The sequence below is a fragment of the Hipposideros armiger genome, unplaced genomic scaffold, assembly GCF_001890085.2.
Source record: "Hipposideros armiger isolate ML-2016 unplaced genomic scaffold, ASM189008v1 scaffold_336, whole genome shotgun sequence".
Taxonomy (NCBI): Eukaryota; Metazoa; Chordata; class Mammalia; order Chiroptera; family Hipposideridae; genus Hipposideros; species Hipposideros armiger.
This window is the reverse complement of record NW_017731686.1, coordinates 1,056,628-1,074,261: the sequence shown is the minus strand read 5'-3', so window position 1 is coordinate 1,074,261 and position 17,634 is coordinate 1,056,628. Positions and strand designations below refer to the sequence as shown.

At 41.4% G+C, this 17,634-nt stretch overlaps 1 protein-coding gene and 1 long non-coding RNA gene across 3 annotated transcripts in view; one reads left to right on the top strand and one right to left on the bottom strand.

Moving 5' to 3' along the window:
* The window catches only part of RAB2A (RAB2A, member RAS oncogene family), a 91,530-nt gene extending 82,712 nt beyond the window's left edge, over positions 1–8,818 (bottom strand). The window contains exon 1 of the mRNA XM_019661128.1: positions 8,458–8,818. Within this exon, the coding sequence (XP_019516673.1) occupies positions 8,458–8,503 (46 nt within the window). The 5' untranslated portion in view covers positions 8,504–8,818. The remainder of the gene's footprint in view (positions 1–8,457) is intronic.
* Positions 8,819–9,863: 1,045 nt separating this feature from the next.
* LOC109392564 (uncharacterized) overlaps positions 9,864–17,634 on the top strand; it is a 39,883-nt gene continuing 32,112 nt past the window's right edge. For both annotated transcript variants that reach the window (XR_002126081.1, XR_002126080.1), the window contains exons 1-2: positions 9,864–10,299; positions 13,925–14,018. This is a non-coding gene — a long non-coding RNA (uncharacterized LOC109392564). The remainder of the gene's footprint in view (positions 10,300–13,924; positions 14,019–17,634) is intronic.

Below are 17,634 nucleotides of genomic sequence, written 5' to 3'. Positions count from 1 at the left end.
ACACACGGAGGGCAAAAGAAATTATTTTTGCTACGAACAGCATTACTCTAACACTATACAGCACTGGTCAAATTTGGATTAGTTTTTCACATGCATATGGGGAAAGTATAGAAACATTCAAAGAAGCAAGATAAAAAGTGAAGATGAAATATTAACCATTTCTTATTCAAGACAGTGTTATACATATTACCTCATGTATTCATTCCATTTTATAAATGGGGACACCAAGACTCAGGGAGATTAAAGAGGTTGCTCAAGCTCACACAGCTGGTAAGGAGGAGAGAAAGGACTTGATCCTTATTTTATTGAGAGGATAGTTCTGTCCTACTTGACACGAGTGGAGGTGGGTGCTTATCTGTTTTAGTAAAGGGAACCGAGGGACTATGTACTCCCACAGCCACTTAACAGACAAAGCAGTAAGCAAGCCAACAGAAGAGGACTGATATGGAATTTGCGGGAATCAAGAGATATGTATATGGGAGAAAGTGCATGGACTTCGGAGTCAGAAAAACATGGGCTCAAATTCCAACTTGGTCAACTACTAGCTGTGCGAGGTGACAATTAGTCTCCCTTTCCTCATCTGTAAAAGAAGTCTTCCTCATGGATATTACTGTTCAGACTCAATAAGTTATACCATTAGGAAAGGCCCTCTATATTATATAAATATACTAGCTGTATATTTACATTCTTCACTACATTAAGACCCATTACCAGTTATAATTAAGTACATGCATGCACATACTTTAAAAAAAAGCAATGCATGATATAATTAGGGTAAATGAGCAGGTTTTGTTTGCACTGCTTTTAGTGCTAAATACAGTGCTCTCTTCAAAAAGGTGTACACAACATCTTGTCATTGTCAAGTATCAATGTTGCTTCCTATTTCACCTTGTTTCTCCTTAGCCTTCTGTGGTAGGCAGAATAATGCCCTCCCCCACCACACAAAGACATATATGCCCTAATACTTGAAACCTGTGAATATGTTACCAGGCAGAGGGGACTTTGCAGATATGATTAAGATTATAGACTTTGAGATGAGGACGTTATCCTGGATTATCCAGGTAAACCCAATCTAATCACATGAGTCTATAAGCAGAAAACTTTCCCAGCTTCAGTCAAAGAGAGGGGATGACCCAAGAAGAGTCAGAAAGATACACACTAGAAGAGCTTGGCTTTGAAGATGGAGGAAGGGACCATGAGTCAAGGAAAGTGGGTATGTGGGTGGCCTCTAAAAGCTGGGAACAGCCTTCAGATGACAGCCAGCAAGAAAACAGAGATCTCAGCACTACAGCTGCAAGGAACTATATTCTACCAATATCCTGAAGGAGCAAAGACCCTCCAGAAGGGAACCCAGCTTTGCTGAAACCTTGCATTAGCCTGATGAGACACGTCAGAATTCTGACATGTACATGTAGAACTTCAGAACTGTAAGGTATTAAATTACACAAATTTGAGCTGCTAAGTATGTGGTAGTTTGTTATGGTAGCAACACAAAACTAATCCACACCCTCTTTCTGTCATTTTGCGTTAAAAAAAACCCTGTATATTTCCTCCACCCACCCCCCTATTTTTTATGTAAGTGCCCTTAATCCTTTTTGAAACAGGAATAAATTAGTGCATGAGGCTATCCAGCACACATTTATGGTTTTCTGAAGCACTATCTCTGTGCCAGGCACTGTCTTGCTTTCAAGAACTTGGCTGTAGCATGTTTTTATATTTATATTCTTCCTTTTCTCCTTCAGATTTGGCCGTAACAGTTCATTGTCAGCTACACCTGAAAATGGGAATATTTTGGAGAGAGAGCTGGGAGAAATTTAAAGAGCTACACCATATCTATGGAAAGTAAAAGCTTATGAGGTGAGGGTAAAAGGAGGGAATAAGTAAATAATTTGCCCCAAATGACAGGGCTCAGTTTCTTCATCTACAAGATGGTAACTTCATATATCTGTTGACAGATGAAAAGATAAGAAACTTTTACTATTGTGTATGTACTATAAAAAGTGTGGAGGATTCCTCATGAGAATCTACTACATGGACATAGTGCCAAAAGCTAATGTGATGGAGAATTCTATAAAAATTCAGCTTGGATATATCTTAAGGATGACTTAAATAAAATCCCAGAGAGCAGAAAATCTGGCAATACAAAAGAATTAATTTTAGAAAAATAAGCAATAAAGGCCTATGACTGACAAGTAGAGAGGAATGTCCTAGTTCTACCACTACAAACAACATTTTAAAAAAAATACAGATGTCCAGGGCAGGTCTACTAAAACAACATCTCCAAGGATGAGACCCAAGTCGTTTGAGTTAGCAAACAGTGCAGGAATTAAAGCGGGGTGATTACGTGTGTAAGATAGCAGAGGGAACCGAGCATCATTTTGCCAGGCATCCTTTAGGTACCAGTAAAGAATAATGCCTAGAATGTAGAGTATTTTAAAACATAAACAAGTCTTATAAAATCAAATGGGAAAGTTTCATGTAGAAAATGAAAGGTTACAGAGGGGGACGAGGCAGGTCAGAATGTGGCTGCTTGTTTTGCAGCAAAGGATACAGCCTCACAAACTGAAGATGAGTAGAGGAAAACAAAGTGGAGCTAGCACAGCTGGGCCAGAGAAGGAAAAACAGCTGAGCTGGCAAAAGGAGGATCTGCTCAAGTAAAACAGCAAAATTACTGGCTACTGCAAGAAGAGGAGAGCTGGCGAGATAAAATGGGGGAGGGGAAGCTGTGGGGATGATAAAGGAGAAAATTAATTTCATGTTGGAGCAGGAGTAGGAATGGAGTGGAGACAAGCAGGATAAGAGCACTGAAAAAGAAAAGAGGGGCATTATTTGAGATGAGGAGGAGGTAGGTCCACTAAGAAAGGTGAAGAAAGGGAAAAAAGGATGAGAACACAGGGTCACAGCCTCTATGGTACAATATAAACTCTCGGGGGCAACATAAATATTAGGGGAAGCAAGAAGCAAATAAACCGGCTAGGAGAGCAAGCGAAAAGGCAAGGCTGGTCAAAAACCTTTAAAGACTACAAATACCATGTATAAAGCAAAAATCTAAGTATAACAGAAATATATTGTCTAAATCTTAGATGACATTAAAAGGTATGTTTCAGACATGTTTAGCTGATTTAATAAAACTATTAAACACATCTAAAAACAGGCAAAACTGAACAATATAGTTCAGGGATGCTAAGTGACACAACTACGAAGAAAAGCAAGGGAAGAGTTCCCACAGAATCCAGGCTAGTGGAAGCCTGAGAGAGAGGGAGAGCTATGTGATGAGGACCTGTATTCCTTCAGCATGCGTGTTTGGCTTATTATTATTCTTCAAAACAATTCAACTATGCACAAATATGTAAAATATGCATATTTCATAACTTAAAACATTTAATGGAATTGTTCTACCTCTGAATGTCCCAGTTTTTTTAATTTTTAAAAAAATTTACAAAATTTCCAGTTATAGTTAACATACAATATTGTATTACAATAGTTTCAGATGTACAACATAGTGGTTAGTCACATAACTTACGAAGTGATCCCTAATAAGTCTAGTACCCATCTGACATCATATATAGTTATTACAATATTATTGGCTATATTCCCTTTAATGTACTTTACATCTCTTTGAATGTTTTTATATTTGGCAATTTGTACATCTTAATCCCTTCCTCCTTTTCACCCATCTCCCCCAAACCTCTGGCAACCATCAATTTGTTCTCTGTATCTATGAGTTTGTTTCTGTTTCATTTGTTTGTTTTGTTCTTTAGATTCCACATATAAGTGAGATGATATGGTATTTGTCTTTCTATCTGACTTATTTCACTTAGCATAATGCCCTCTAAGTCAGCGGTTCTCAGTCTTCCTTATGCCGCGACCCCTTAATACAGTTCCTCATGTTGTGGTGACGCCCAACCATAAAATTATTTTCGTTGCTACTCTATAACTGTAATTTTGCTAGTTATGAATCGTAATGATCTTTTTGTTTTCCGATGGTCTTAGGCGACCCCTGTGAAAGGGTCGTTTGACCTCCAAAGGGGTCGCGACCCACAGGTTGAGAACCACTGCTCTAAGTCCATCCATGTTCTTGCCAGCTTTTTCCACTGTTTGTTTTCTGAAGATAGTCTAGCAAACTTGCTCAAATCAAAATCTCTGGGGGTTGGGGGCCGGCCGAGTGGCGCATTGGTTAAGAACTGGCTTGGGACACCAGAGGGCCCCGGTTCGGATCCCACATATGAGGGCCAGTGACACTGCCCTCTACAGCTAAGATGCTGAACAATAGCTCAACCTGGAGCTGAGCTGCCTTGAGTCGCTGGCGAACGGCGTAGGCTCCAGCCCCTGTGGCAGTGGGTTGCCATGGACTACCGAGTGTAGCCAGCAGCCAGCGTGAGTAGCCAGCGGTCAGCGGAAGCGGCCAGCAGCCACAGTGAGCGGCCGTCCAGAAGCCGGCGACTGATGTGCCTCGCCCGGGAAGAGCGCAATGATGGTGCCAACTTGGGCCAGTGAAGCAACGTCCTCCACAACTAGACTGAAGAACAAAACGACAGCAACTTGTCTGTTCCCCTTTCCCCAATTCCCGAGCACTGTTCCCATCCCCCCAATTCCCCAATTTAAGAAAAAAAAAATCTCTGGGGATTGGGACATCTCTTTTTTTTTTTTTAAACATCCCAGATGATTCACAAGAATCTAAAGAAACTCAACTTTGAGTCTCCCACAGGATGAGGGCTTCTATCTGTTACAGCTCTAAAGTGCTAGAGAATCTAATGCCATTCCTTCCTAAATCCTCTAGGATTTTGCTCCTGCCCTCTCTCTGTATTTTCAACCTTTCATCCTCAAGTCTCCCATCTCAACACACACACACACACACACACACACACACACACACACGCCAACCTGATCTTGCAATTAATTCTAAACTTATTCTTTCCTTCTTTCACACTCAAAGTCTTCAATAAAATGGATCTATTTTTAACTTCCCAGTATCTCTCTCTTTTTAAAACCACTAGTAGTATATGTGAGATTGACAGATTGAACTGCAAATGTATTTCCAGCTACGTACCAGTCATCTTCCCCTTCCCACCTAGCAAATCCCTACTCACCAATCCAATTTCAGCTCAAATATCATCTTTCTGGTAAAGCCTTGCAACACCTCGGCCCCAAAGGCCCATCCACTTATCTATTAAAAAAATCTGACACTGAAAGGCCTACCTACCTTACATTTAAGACAAAGTCAAAAGCCTTCCAGACAAACAACAAAAAAAGAATACAGTCATGTAGTGAAGGTAGTCAAAATGTGCAAACTTCCAGTTATAAGGAAAGTAAGTCCTGGGGAGGTACCGTACAGCGTGATGAGGACAGTAACAACACTGTCTGTGTTGTATAGCTGAAAGTTGCTAAAAGAGTAAATTTTAAAAGTTCTCTTCACACACAAAAAAAATTGTAATTGTGGCGATGGATGTTAACTAAGCTTGGGGTAATCATTTCACAATATATACACATATATGTGTATATCATTATGTTGCATACCTGCAACTAATAAAATATATGTCAATTATATCTCAATTAAAAAATACATTCAGATGATATAATAATCTATACCCAGGCTGGTCTTATTTTTTTATATAGCACTGTCCTCAAAGATTTTTAAGGGAAAAAAAAAAAGCATGTGGGAGTGAGGAGAAGAGAAGGGGCAGAGAATGAAGGAAGAATGGAGGGGACCAGTATAATGAATAAGAAATGGTGGGGTTAGCATCTTAAAAGAATGTTTGAATAGGAGTTGGTCAGGTGAAAAAGTTTTAACCTAAACTAACTTTCTCTTCTTTTTCTTTCTTGTTTGGTGCAGGGGGTTGGGGGATGAGGGTGTACACAGCAAGAAGGGACATTTTAGATATAACACAACCAGGTTTGTGCTTTTGTGTGCCTAATTGAGTGGCAGGGAAGGGAAGGTTAGTGATGAGGTTAAAATGTTAGGCAGAATTTTAGGAGTAACAATTATAGGTTTATTACAATTTTTCTCTCCCTCTATACTTAATAATTATCTGTTTGTGATATTAGGCCAGGCTTGTTAAAAACCAATTTTCACTTTATATCTAGATTTAATGAAGGAAGGAAACATGGTAAAGGATTTCTGCTAAAGTCAACTGTAAGAAAGGGCAGAATTGGGATAAGAAAAAATTCTGCTGTCAAGTTACTAATGTATTTTAATAGGAACACAGTGGCCTGTTTGGCAATTCTTTCATTAATTTAATATATAGGACCTACCTTCTACTAGGCTGTTCCCAAAATACAAAGCAAAGCCATACAAAACACTTTTTCTGCCCTCAATAAGTATATAATAAAATATGGTGCCTTACACAAGTTATCTACAAAACAGTCCAGGATTAATATCAGAAAAATGATACAAAGTGAGACACATCCAGATAAAGACGAGTAATCACTTTAAGCCAGCATTCTAGGAGAAGTCTGACACATCAAAAGAGCTTACTATATAGTATGTTGACTCTGAAAGCATTATGGAAGACCAGGGTTAGACTCAAGGACTAATCGAACCCACCCAGAGCAGTAGGGACCAGGGAAAAAAGCACAGAAATCAGCCCCTGGGTCTCACCAGCAGAGGCCAAGGTAAGGAATAGTGGGAAAGAAGGTTAGAAAAGTAAACAGGGGCTAACATATGGAGTTCCTTGAAGGTCAAACGAAAGAGTGTGAGCAGAGGTATAGCCTCCTAACATCCATGTTTCAGGAAGATGAATCTGAAAGGAAACTATACAGGCTGAATCACAGTGGGGAGAAAGTACTGCTGTGTAGAGCCCAGTGTCAGGTATTAGATGCCTGAACTAGGTGGTAACAACAGCAATGGCAAGGAAGGAATGGATTCTTTTGAACTGCCTGGGATTGTTTTTGAATGAGGGCAAATTCCAAGAGAAGAGCAACTTGTTAATATTTGTAGCCCTACTACTCGCAACTCAATGCCTTACCCACAGTAGACGCTCAGTAAATAAGCATCCTGCCAAGAAGGCAACTTGCAAAGACTAATGTGGATCTTCATTACTGCTAAGTGTCCATAATCTTCTCTCTGCTTCTGAAACCCACCCTTATTACAGCTAGCGTGAAGACCCTCTCCAATCTTAGTTTTACAACCTAAACCAAAATTTGCCAGTAGGCTTTTGAATCCCTTCCTTTTCCCTCAAAATATGCCATAGCATTTTTAAAACCATATACATTTGCTACTAAACATTTGCAAAACACTGCTCTTCCTAGGATTTCCTGTAGAAAATCATCCAGTTTCCATGTACACAACAACAAAAAACTTGCTGAAAAATTGTATTTACAGCATAAAGTTTTTCTTTAAGGCAGCAATCAACATGCTTCTTGTGTTACCTATTGAATCTGCTACATCACTAGTGCAACCACAAGTTGCAGCTTACATTTCCAAAGTTGTGCAAAGGGTCCAAAGTTGTGCAAGAGTCATCACTGAAATCAGACTCTGGTATATTAATAGTTGTATCATCTGAAGAAGCCTCAGTTTTATTATTAGAGTCAAGCAACACCAAAATCACAGGTATTAAAAAATATTTTACAAGTCTGTTTACTTATCTGTGCAATATAATCAGATGTTATTTTAAGTGACAATAACTGAATTTCTTTCTGCTTCAAACAGACATCAGGTCACCTGAAAATTGGCACTTGTGACCCTGGATTTTATATATTAAAAAAAAAAAATCAGCGTCCCCGACACACAAACACACAGGCAAGCTCACACCCAGAGCACCGAAGGGCCTTGCGTTACTATTAAATAACCCCACTTTACACGTGGCAAAACTCGACAGAACTCTCATGCTTTAATGACCTCGAAAGGGATTTCCCAGCCGTCAAGTAACGGGATGTGATTTATTCTGATTTGGGAGTTGAAGGTGTTAGAAAAAAAACAATGCATTTTTAAAAGGCTGCCTTCTTTCCTTCTCAGCTGGCTGTCCCAAACCAGGGAGCGCTCTGCCCAAGCCTTGGCAGACGCATGCAGGTTAGAGAAGGTGGGACTGTTCAGGAAACCCAAGACCCTCCTCCCATCACCTTCTGCTCTCCTCTGCCTCCCTTTTTCTTTCTCGGGGGCTGCAAAGAGGCCCAAGGTGATGGGGCCTTGGCGAGGGATTGCAATCAAATGAGCCGGGCCCTGAGGGCCCTACGCCGGGCGGCCCTCCTGTCATAACTTCCCCAATCGGGCGTCTCAAACGGCTGCCACGGCCCCCAGCTGCAGGGCTGCTCCGGGCGGGCGCCGCGGACCGGGCCTGGACAGGCCGCGGCCGCTCGCAGTGCCCACGTCACCAGCTCCAGCACTGCGGAAATGGAGCGGCGCGGCCGGGAGGGAGGCGCCGGGCGGCATCGGCGCCCGCGCAGCGGCCAGGCGCCGTTTGCCCCTCAGCTGGGACCCGCAGGCCGCCGACACCGCCGGACCGAGCCCGCGGCCCTCACCTGTGTCGCCGATGATGATATACTTGAAGAGATAAGCGTACGCCATCGCCGCGGCCGCTTGGTGCCAGGGCACACGGCTCCTCCTCCGGCTACTGCTCCTCCTCCTCCTCCTCCTCCGCGCCCCTCACCCCGGCGCCGCTCGGCCTCGAAACGCCAGGCCCCGCCCGCCGCCGCCGCCGTCGCCGCCGTCAGCCGCCGGGAGTGAGGGGCTGAGAGGAAGCCAGACAAACTGACACCGCCGGAGCCGAGTAAGAGAGCGCCCGGCCGAGCCCACTCGAACAATAACAGCCTCCTCGGCGCCTCTGCCCCGCCTCCGCGCCGACCCGGAAGTGCTGCGGCTGCCGGCGCCGCGGGAGTAAAGGGGAGGAGCCCCCACGCCGGCCGCGCCCGCCGGCCGGAGCCCCGCCCCGCAGAGCCCTGCCGAGTCCAGCGCCTGGCCGGCCGCACCCCGTCCCTCTGGTCAGCCCCGAGCCGGGCGAAGCCGGGCGCGGGTCGTTCCGGCACGTTTGAGCGAGCGACCCCGGCGGCCAGGAGATGCTGGGGGAGGGTTGGGGAGGGTTCGGTTCCGTCGCTGCGACGTGTGCGGGTGTCGCGTTCTTCCGCCCTTCGGAGGGGGAGCGAGGCACGGGTGGGAAGGTCGGGTTCCGCCCTGGGCCCCGCCCTGGGCTCGTGAAAAGGTGTAGGAACACGCAGGAGCCACCCTGAGGTGGGCTGCAGAGCGGTGATGCTTCTGTTTGGAGACCGGGCTTTGGCAGTGAAAAAGGGAAGTACCTGTGTACCCCAAACCGTAAATAAGGGAATGTGGAGTAAATTATGGTATGCCCCTGCGGTGGAATACTACGTGGCTCTTCACTAAAAAAAAAAAAAAAAAGCCTGAAACATGTTAAGCGAAAACAAGACTCAGGACTCAGTGTATAAATACATAGCATTTATATGTATTATTTATATATGCTATATGACAATTATAATATGTAATGAGTTATATTTATAAGTTATAGTTTATTGTTATATAGATATATATTTTTACCATTACATAAAAAAGGTGAGAGGAATACACTTAAATACCCATATGTGTCAGGTCAATCTGAAAGGAAACACCACTGGCACCAAGGCGGTGCGTGGGATTGGAGGAAGATGTGTGTTTCACTGAATTATTCAAGTGCGGTTTGAAATTTTTTGTTGTGTTCATGAATTACCTATTGAAAAAAGACATTTAAAGGAATAAACAAAACTTTTTGTTCATTCAACTAACACTTAAGGACGTACTTTGTTTCCTGCACCGCTAGGCATTGCAACTAAGGGCAGACCCTGTTCTATTTTTTTTTTTTAGCTGAGCCATCCTGCCACCTGTTAGCAACTCAGTGGCAGCTCAGCTTGGGCCCATGTGGGAATCGAACCAGCAACTCTGTTGCTCAGAGCTTGCACTCTTGAGCAAGCTATTAATCAACTGAGCCACTCGGCCAGCCTGGCAGACCCTGTTCTAAAGGGGCACAGATTTTGGAAGAGGGAGCAGAGGACCGAGTTTGTAAGTGTCAGGATAGGTTACCTAGAGGAGATGATGTCTGAACCCGGCATATGAATGTTGAGTAAGAATTTGTCAAAATGACAGAGGTTTAGGGAAGGGAACTGAAGTTTAGGCAAAGAAACAGAATGAGCAGTGATCATGGATCTGTTCAGCGAATTGGAAGTTGCATACTGGGAAGAAGTGACTAGGATTTAGTGGCCCTGGTTCCTATTACTTAATATTCTCCCCTCTCTTTTGGGGTCTTTCATTATGGAATTCTATTGACATCTTCATGCTGGGCTGGCTGTGGTTGGTTGCTGCATGATTTGACTGGCCTTGTAAGTATGAACTCGGGCTTTTTTCTGGAGTATTTGGAGGGGAGTTACTGAAGATTCCAAGATAGCCTGCAAGAATTTGATAGGAAAAGTTACCTGCAGTTGCATAACCTGGTTCATTCACCTTTACCTTGGGGGGAGGGGAGGTGTCTGCCCAAGGCCTCCAGGTTCCAGAGGCCATTTTGTCCCTCCCATTTGAATGCCTTCACTCAAGTCTTTTCTGGTGATAGACATTTAGAATGTCCCCTCCTTCCAGGAGAAACTCAGTTCCTTACTACTCTGGGGGTACGACCTTTACTCATAGTCCCAACAGGACAACTCTGTCAGTCAGGATGTGACACAAAAGCCTAGCGTCCTTAAGGATTTAGAACATTCCTATAATGTTGGAGGAGGTGCGTAGCTGGAGATGTCATTGATGCCAGGTCTCACAGGGTCTTGTAGCCATGTGGTTATGCATATAGAACTTTATCCAGTGGACACAAGGGAAACTGAAGAGAAAGGTCAGAATTGGGCATGTAAAAATAGAAATGGATGTAGAGCTATAGAGGTAATGCGGTATTAATAAAAAGAACTTAGGAAACCTGGCTTTTGATTTTGGCCCTGCCACTAACTGATTGGATCATTGTGACATCATTTGGCCTCTTAAAGTATCAGTGCACTCATCTATAAAGTGAAGGAGTTAAGTGTTACCTAAGAGTGCTGTTCCAAGTCTGAAGCCCCTGAATTTTATGTCTATCCAACCTCCAGATCTAAAGCCACCTGTAAAGTAAGGTAATCCTTCTCTCACGAAAATGCCAGGGCCACAGCAGTCAACTGTGTATTGTTCTTGCACAGAACTAAGATGCATTACTTATTCGTGAACAGGAATTGTAATGATCAGTTGCTGCAGAGCAGTGTCCTCTCATGGAAAAATCAAGGGCTCCTTTTTCAAGTCCTTCCCTGAGCCTCGGCTTCCTTATCTGGAAAATGTATGTAATAACTGCCTCACAAAGGCAGTTTAGTATCAAATGAGATAATTCATGTGAAGATATTTTGTAAATTTTGAAAAAATATATACCTAATACATAAAACTCTTAGTGCTGTATAATTTTTTTAAAATTACCTTAAGGAAGTAAAGGCCTAATCACAATATAAATTCATTTTTAAAAATCAGCTCCATTCCTGTCTCTATGTCTCTACCTTTATTTTTTTCCTACATGTACTTCATAATATTTTGTTATGTTTTCTCTAAGCCAGTATGCTGTTTTAAATCCTGTTTGAAACAACAGTGTATAAATAAAAACCACACAAACTTAATTTTGAGCATTTTATTTACCCCCCAAAATCCAAAAACATTTTTCAAGAAAAATTTCTCCAGCAAAATGACAGAAATAAACCTCTCTTTCCTTAAATTGTAGGATACTTCCTGGGATTTTTCCATTCAGTTTAATTTTCAGCTATTTTACTCTCTTGGGGATGAATTCCAATAATCTCATCTCTCAGTCTTACATCACATATGGTCTGACGGTCATAACTGTGAAATTTAAAGACTGAAAGACAACATTTTTTAAGGTCTCCTTGTTCAAGTTTTTCATGACATTTTAAAGTACAGTATTGTATTGGAATTTTGCATTTAGTGCTCTGAAGCAACCTTTCATGTGTTTACATTTTCTCTGGTTTTGATTGCTCTGCGACTGGGAAGAGAGCGTAGGGTGGGATGGGATGGGAAAAGGGTGGCTTGGAATACTGTAATCCATGGTTTCTTACTTTGGTTTTCATGGTTTCCTTAGCCAGTTCTTGAATGAACTCCAGGGGCTCTGAGCCTCCAGAAACGGTATACAAAATGTTGTATGTATTTACATTATGGATGTAATTTTATGGGAGAAATTCTTACATTAGTCCATGCCCTAGAAATAGTTAAGAACCACTGTGAAATGCCCTCTTTCGGCCATTTCTAAATACCACGACAGAACCAATTTTCCAGCAAATACGAATAAATTCAGTACCAATTTTGGAGGAAGTAGGAACTAGTTTCCAATCCTGAATTTCCCATCTATCAGTTGAGTGATCTTGGATAAATTCCTAAACTCTCAGCCTCAGTTTTCTTATGAGATGACATAAATAAAGTGTCTAGCACAGCGGTTCTCAACCTGTGGGTCGCGACCCCTTTGGGGGTCGAACGACCCTTTCACAGGGGTCGCCTAAGACCATCGGAAAACAAAAAGATAGTTACATTACAATTCATAACAGTAGCAAAATTACAGTTATAGAGTAGCAATAAAAATAATTTTATGGTTGAGGGTCACCACAACATGAGGAACTGTATTAAGGGGTCGCAGCATTAGGAAGGTTGAGAACCACTGGCTAGCACAATGTCAAGCTCACAGTAGACAGTAAACATTGAAATCATTTCCCCCTTCCTTTCATCCTCTTGTTTGTCCTCCTCCTCTAACCTGTCACTAATAACTGTAGGAGTTAAATGAAGCCAAAAAGACCCTTTGACCTAAAGGAGATTAGAATCTCCTTGTGCTGAGTCATGAGTGGCTTTGGTCTGATGAAGGCTACAGCAGAGAGGTCCTCTGTTATTTTAGAGGACAGAATTTTGTTCTGGGCCATGAGGGTAGATTTTATGGAAGGAGACCTATTTAAGCTGAGCCTTAAAGGACATTATCTTTCATAGTTATTGATTTAACCTAGCCCTTCCAGATGCTTCAACAGCCCTCTTCCCTATACTTTATTCACTTTTTCCACCTGATCTGCCATTTATATTCTAGTTGGTCAACCTACTTAATATTCTGTTTTACTTTACTATTTATGACTTATTTTTGACCACTTGTCAAAGCCAGAAATGGCTGTTTCCTCTCTTCCATTCTGCTTATCCTTCAAAAACTTTCTTAAAGAATCAAAACGATCTGCATATTCACATCCGTCCTCAATGTTTTCAGAGGTGGGTGAAAAAACTTCCTTTTATATGTAAATTATTCTTTTTACCAATGGACTGATCATTAGCAATATAAGGGGCCTACATAAGTGTGTGGACCAGAGAAACAGTGAATATTGGAATAATAATCTTATTTTATAAAATAGTGGATTAAAAATATAACTACATAAAATATTTTGAATTAATAATTAATTAAAAAACTTCAAAGTTAGTTAAAAACCAGAATAGTGTTCTTAAAGTAACTACTTTTCTAAGTGCTTAACATTTGCTTAGTGCTTTCAGCAGAGAAAGTGGTCTGGAGAAAGGCCTAATATTGGATTCCTGGAGACCTGAATTATAGTCTCTTCCCTGCCACTACCTAGCTGACCTTGAGAAAACTATCTTCAAACTCTTTGTCATATGTTCAATAGAGATAATAATTCCAGTGGCTTACATAATAGAATTGCTGGGAGGTAGATGTGAGAGCACTCTGAAAAGACCATTATTACTAGGAGAGAATATATATACCAAATTGTGGGTGAATGATTTTCTGTACATGTATCTAAGTATATTAAAAGACCACCTGTATAACATCAGTAATATTTCATTACCTGCATTGCTGTTTTGTTTTTTGTTTTTTTTTGTCCGTAGAGACTAGACCATGCGATTGCTCCAAACCCTACTCTTCATTTATCTTTGATGTGTTCTATGTCTTGTGTTAATTGGCAGGTGTTCCTTGTTTTGGAAAAGTTGGGACTGGAATAAGAGTGGATGCAGGAGTATACTTCACATTGTGCTAAAGAGAGAACCATTTATGACTCCCGTAAGTGCTTCAAGTTATTTTAATCTTTCCCCCTAAAGGTCTTTAAATTTTGCTGAAGACAAATTCGTTTTCTCTCCATTTTTGAGGAAATGACAAGCTAGCTCCATCCCACTGGGAGGCATGGACAGAGAAAACATGTCACTGATGTCATTTGTGTAAGACAGGATCTTAGAAAATAAGTGGTGCAGGGAATTGTGAGATTATACTTCAACCTTCTTGTATCTCCCCTCCCTCCTATCTAATCTTTATCCCTGCTTCTAACAATCCCATTATCAGAATTTTGGACATATGGAGTGAGACAGAAGAACATGACCACGTAGAATCACATTTCACTTCTAATCTGGAGAAAATAGGAGTCTGTTTCTCCAAACTTCCTTATTTTAAAAAATTAAAGTTAAGTTATTAAAAGAATAAATCTTTCCTTCAAAAATTGAGATTATATCTGAAGGCTCACATTTAAAACTCTGCAAGGCTAATTTAGATTTGTGCCAGGAATTATTGCTGCACTTCTGCTCTTTTGAAATTTTCAATTTGAGGCACCTGGGGATCAATTCTCAAGAATTTTTTCACATTAACTGATTATGAGAAAGTACACTACAACCTTAAAATAGCAATCAACACAATTTTTGTGCATCAGAAACCTGGGTGCATTTGGCTTGGGGTCTCTCATGGGGTTGCGGTTAATCTGCAGTCATGTGAAGGCTTGATTGGGGCTGGAGAATTCATTTCCAAGACGGCTCGTTCACGTGGCTGTTGACCAGGAGCCTTAGTTCTTTACCAGATGGATCTCCCATAGGACTGCTTGAGTGCCCTCATGACACAGAAGCTGATTTCTCCCAGAGTGAGTGATGAGAGAGAGAGAGAGAGAGAGAGAGAGAGAGAGAGAGAGACAGACAGAGAGACAGACAGGGCCAAAACCTCAATGTCTTTTATGATCTAGCCTCGGAAATCACGTACCATCACTCCTTCTGTATTCTTTTGGTCCCATGGACCCCCTATGATAAAATATAGGAAGGGACTGCACAGGGGTATTAATACCAGAGGCAAGGATCATTGGGAGTCAGAAGCTGGCTACCACAACCTAAGGAGAGCACGAAGTAAAACAGGGATCTAATAAATGTCTAACCATCTGAAATCAGATACATTTTGGATCAAATCAGGTTTATTTAACTATAAAGTATAATTTAAGTATAAAACTTTACTATAGATTTACTATAAATTTACTATAAATTTTGCTATAAATAGATTAGTCTATAAAGAAGTTTATGTTACTTTTGCTTTTGTGTACTTCTAAAAGTATTTTGTTTTTATCTTTTTAAAGATTTTTTTTTAAATTGGGGAATTGGGGGAGGGGAACAGTGTTGGGGTATTTAATTGGGGTATTGGGGACTGAAGCCAAGTTGTTCTTCAGTCTTCGTTGTGGAGGGCGCCAGTTGCTATCTGGCTTCCCATCGGCAGCTCGTGGCCCCTAAGCTCAAGGTGCTGTGTTCAATCTTAGTTGCGGGTGGACGTAGCCACCATCCCATGCGGGAGTCGAACCAGCAGCCTTGTTCTTAAGAGCTCACACTCTATCTACTGAGCCATCCGGGTGGCAGCTCAGCTCACGGTGCCGAGTTCAGACTTAGTTGTGGGTGGGCATAGCCCACCATCGAACAGGCAATCTTGTTGTTACACCAGCTGAGCCATCTTGCCACCTGTTGGCAGTTCAGCAACAGCTCAGCTCGGGCGCAGCGTCCCTGGCCCATGTGGGTATTGAACCGGTGGCCCTGTTGCTCAGAGCTCGCACTCTTAAGCCAACTCTTAACCAACTGAACCACTTGGCTGGCCCCTCTAAAGGTATTTTAGATAAAGGACCTGAAAAATAATTATTTTACAGTTGGAAAAGGAAGAAAAATACATTTTTCAGTTCTTAAAAATACTTCAAAGTAGTTGTTTTGAGGATGGAACACAATGACAACGTAACTCCTAAAAACTCTTTTTAAAAAAAGGGTTGTTTGGGGCGGCTAGGTGGCTCAGTTGGTTAAAGAGTGAGCTCTGAGTAACAGGGTTGCCGGTTCGATTCCCACATGGGCCAGCGAGCTGCACCCTCCACAACTAGATTGAAGACAAGGACTTGAGCTGAGCTGCTGCTGAGCTGTTGCTTGGCGGCTGGATGGCTTAGTTGGTTAGAGCGCATGCTCTTAACAAGGTTGCCGGTTCAACTCCCACGTGGGATGGTCGGCTGCACACCCCCCCCCCAACACACAGACAACTAGATTGAAAATGGTGACTGCACTTGGAGCTGAGCTGTGCCCTCCACAACTAAGATTGAAGGACAACAACTTGACTTGGAGTTGATGGGTCCTGGGAAAAACACACTGTCCTCCAATAAAGTTAAAAAAAAGAAAAAAAGAAAAAAAAAGTGTTTGTTTCCATCCCAAGTCCTTAAGGATTCATGGATTCATGTGGTTCAACAGAGTAAACAATTTATTTCTATTTTTTTCATTAACTTCTTTGAATACTTTTATGGAACTCAGTATTTTCCTACCTGTGAAACTCATATCAAAATATTATAGCAGTTGATTATGCATTTTAAATTTTAGGTTAAAAAAATCTACATTAAATGCAAGTAGGGGAAGCACTGCCTTTAGTTAAGCAAGTTTAAGGTACAAACAAGTAGAAGTTTGACTATCATCTTATTCCCTAAAAGTAGTCTTTTCTGGTACTATAGTTTAGTAATCTTTATTAGAAGAACTGAAGGCTTATGTCATTTTGGAATCTTATCTTGAAGTTTTCGTTACTAGGCCTAATGGAGAACATTTTTTACTCTTAGTAAAAGAATATTTTAACTTTCTTGATACTGCATTTGATTATAATTATAATGCAGAACCTCTTAGAATAAGCAGGTTATTTAACATTGATATATTATACCTTTTCTTAATTTTTCCTTTAGAAAAATCAATTACGGACAAAAAGCTCTTTAGAACTAGATCCTGCTTCCTCTCTTTGAATTGACTGAATGTATTTCTGGAAGGTTCTCCTTTCACTTCACCCCAAAAGACACTAAATCCAAACATCAAATGTGAGATTGTCTCATCTGAAACCAGAGATAAGCTATTTTGCTTATTTATAAAAGAACAGACTGAGGTTCTTGCATTACTAATTAAAACACAAAAATTGAATTATTTACCTTTTCTTTCTTGAAACAAGCAGAGATGAGGAAGTAAATATATAATATGTTTTATTATGCAACACAGGATATAGGAAATTGAGAGTGGACTCAGTATACAGGCATCCCTCAATTAACATTAATTCACTTATGAAATTTTTGAAGTCACTAAGTCACTGACGTGAACAACTCTTCAGTGATCACTTTAATGTAGCTGTCTAAGAAAGAATTATTTGAAACCTGCCATTCATATGCCAGGTACGAAGGATAGATGTGTGATTTACCATGAAGCTAATGAGGCTTAAGCTCAGGATCCCTTACTTGCATGAATCCCTTCCAAGGCAAATGTGTTCACATGGCAATCTTCTTTCTTCCTTCCTTCCTTCCTTCCTTCCTTTCTTTCTTTCTTTCTTTTTCCTTCCTTCCTTCCTTCCTTCCTTCCTTCCTTCCTTCCTTCCTTCCTTCCTT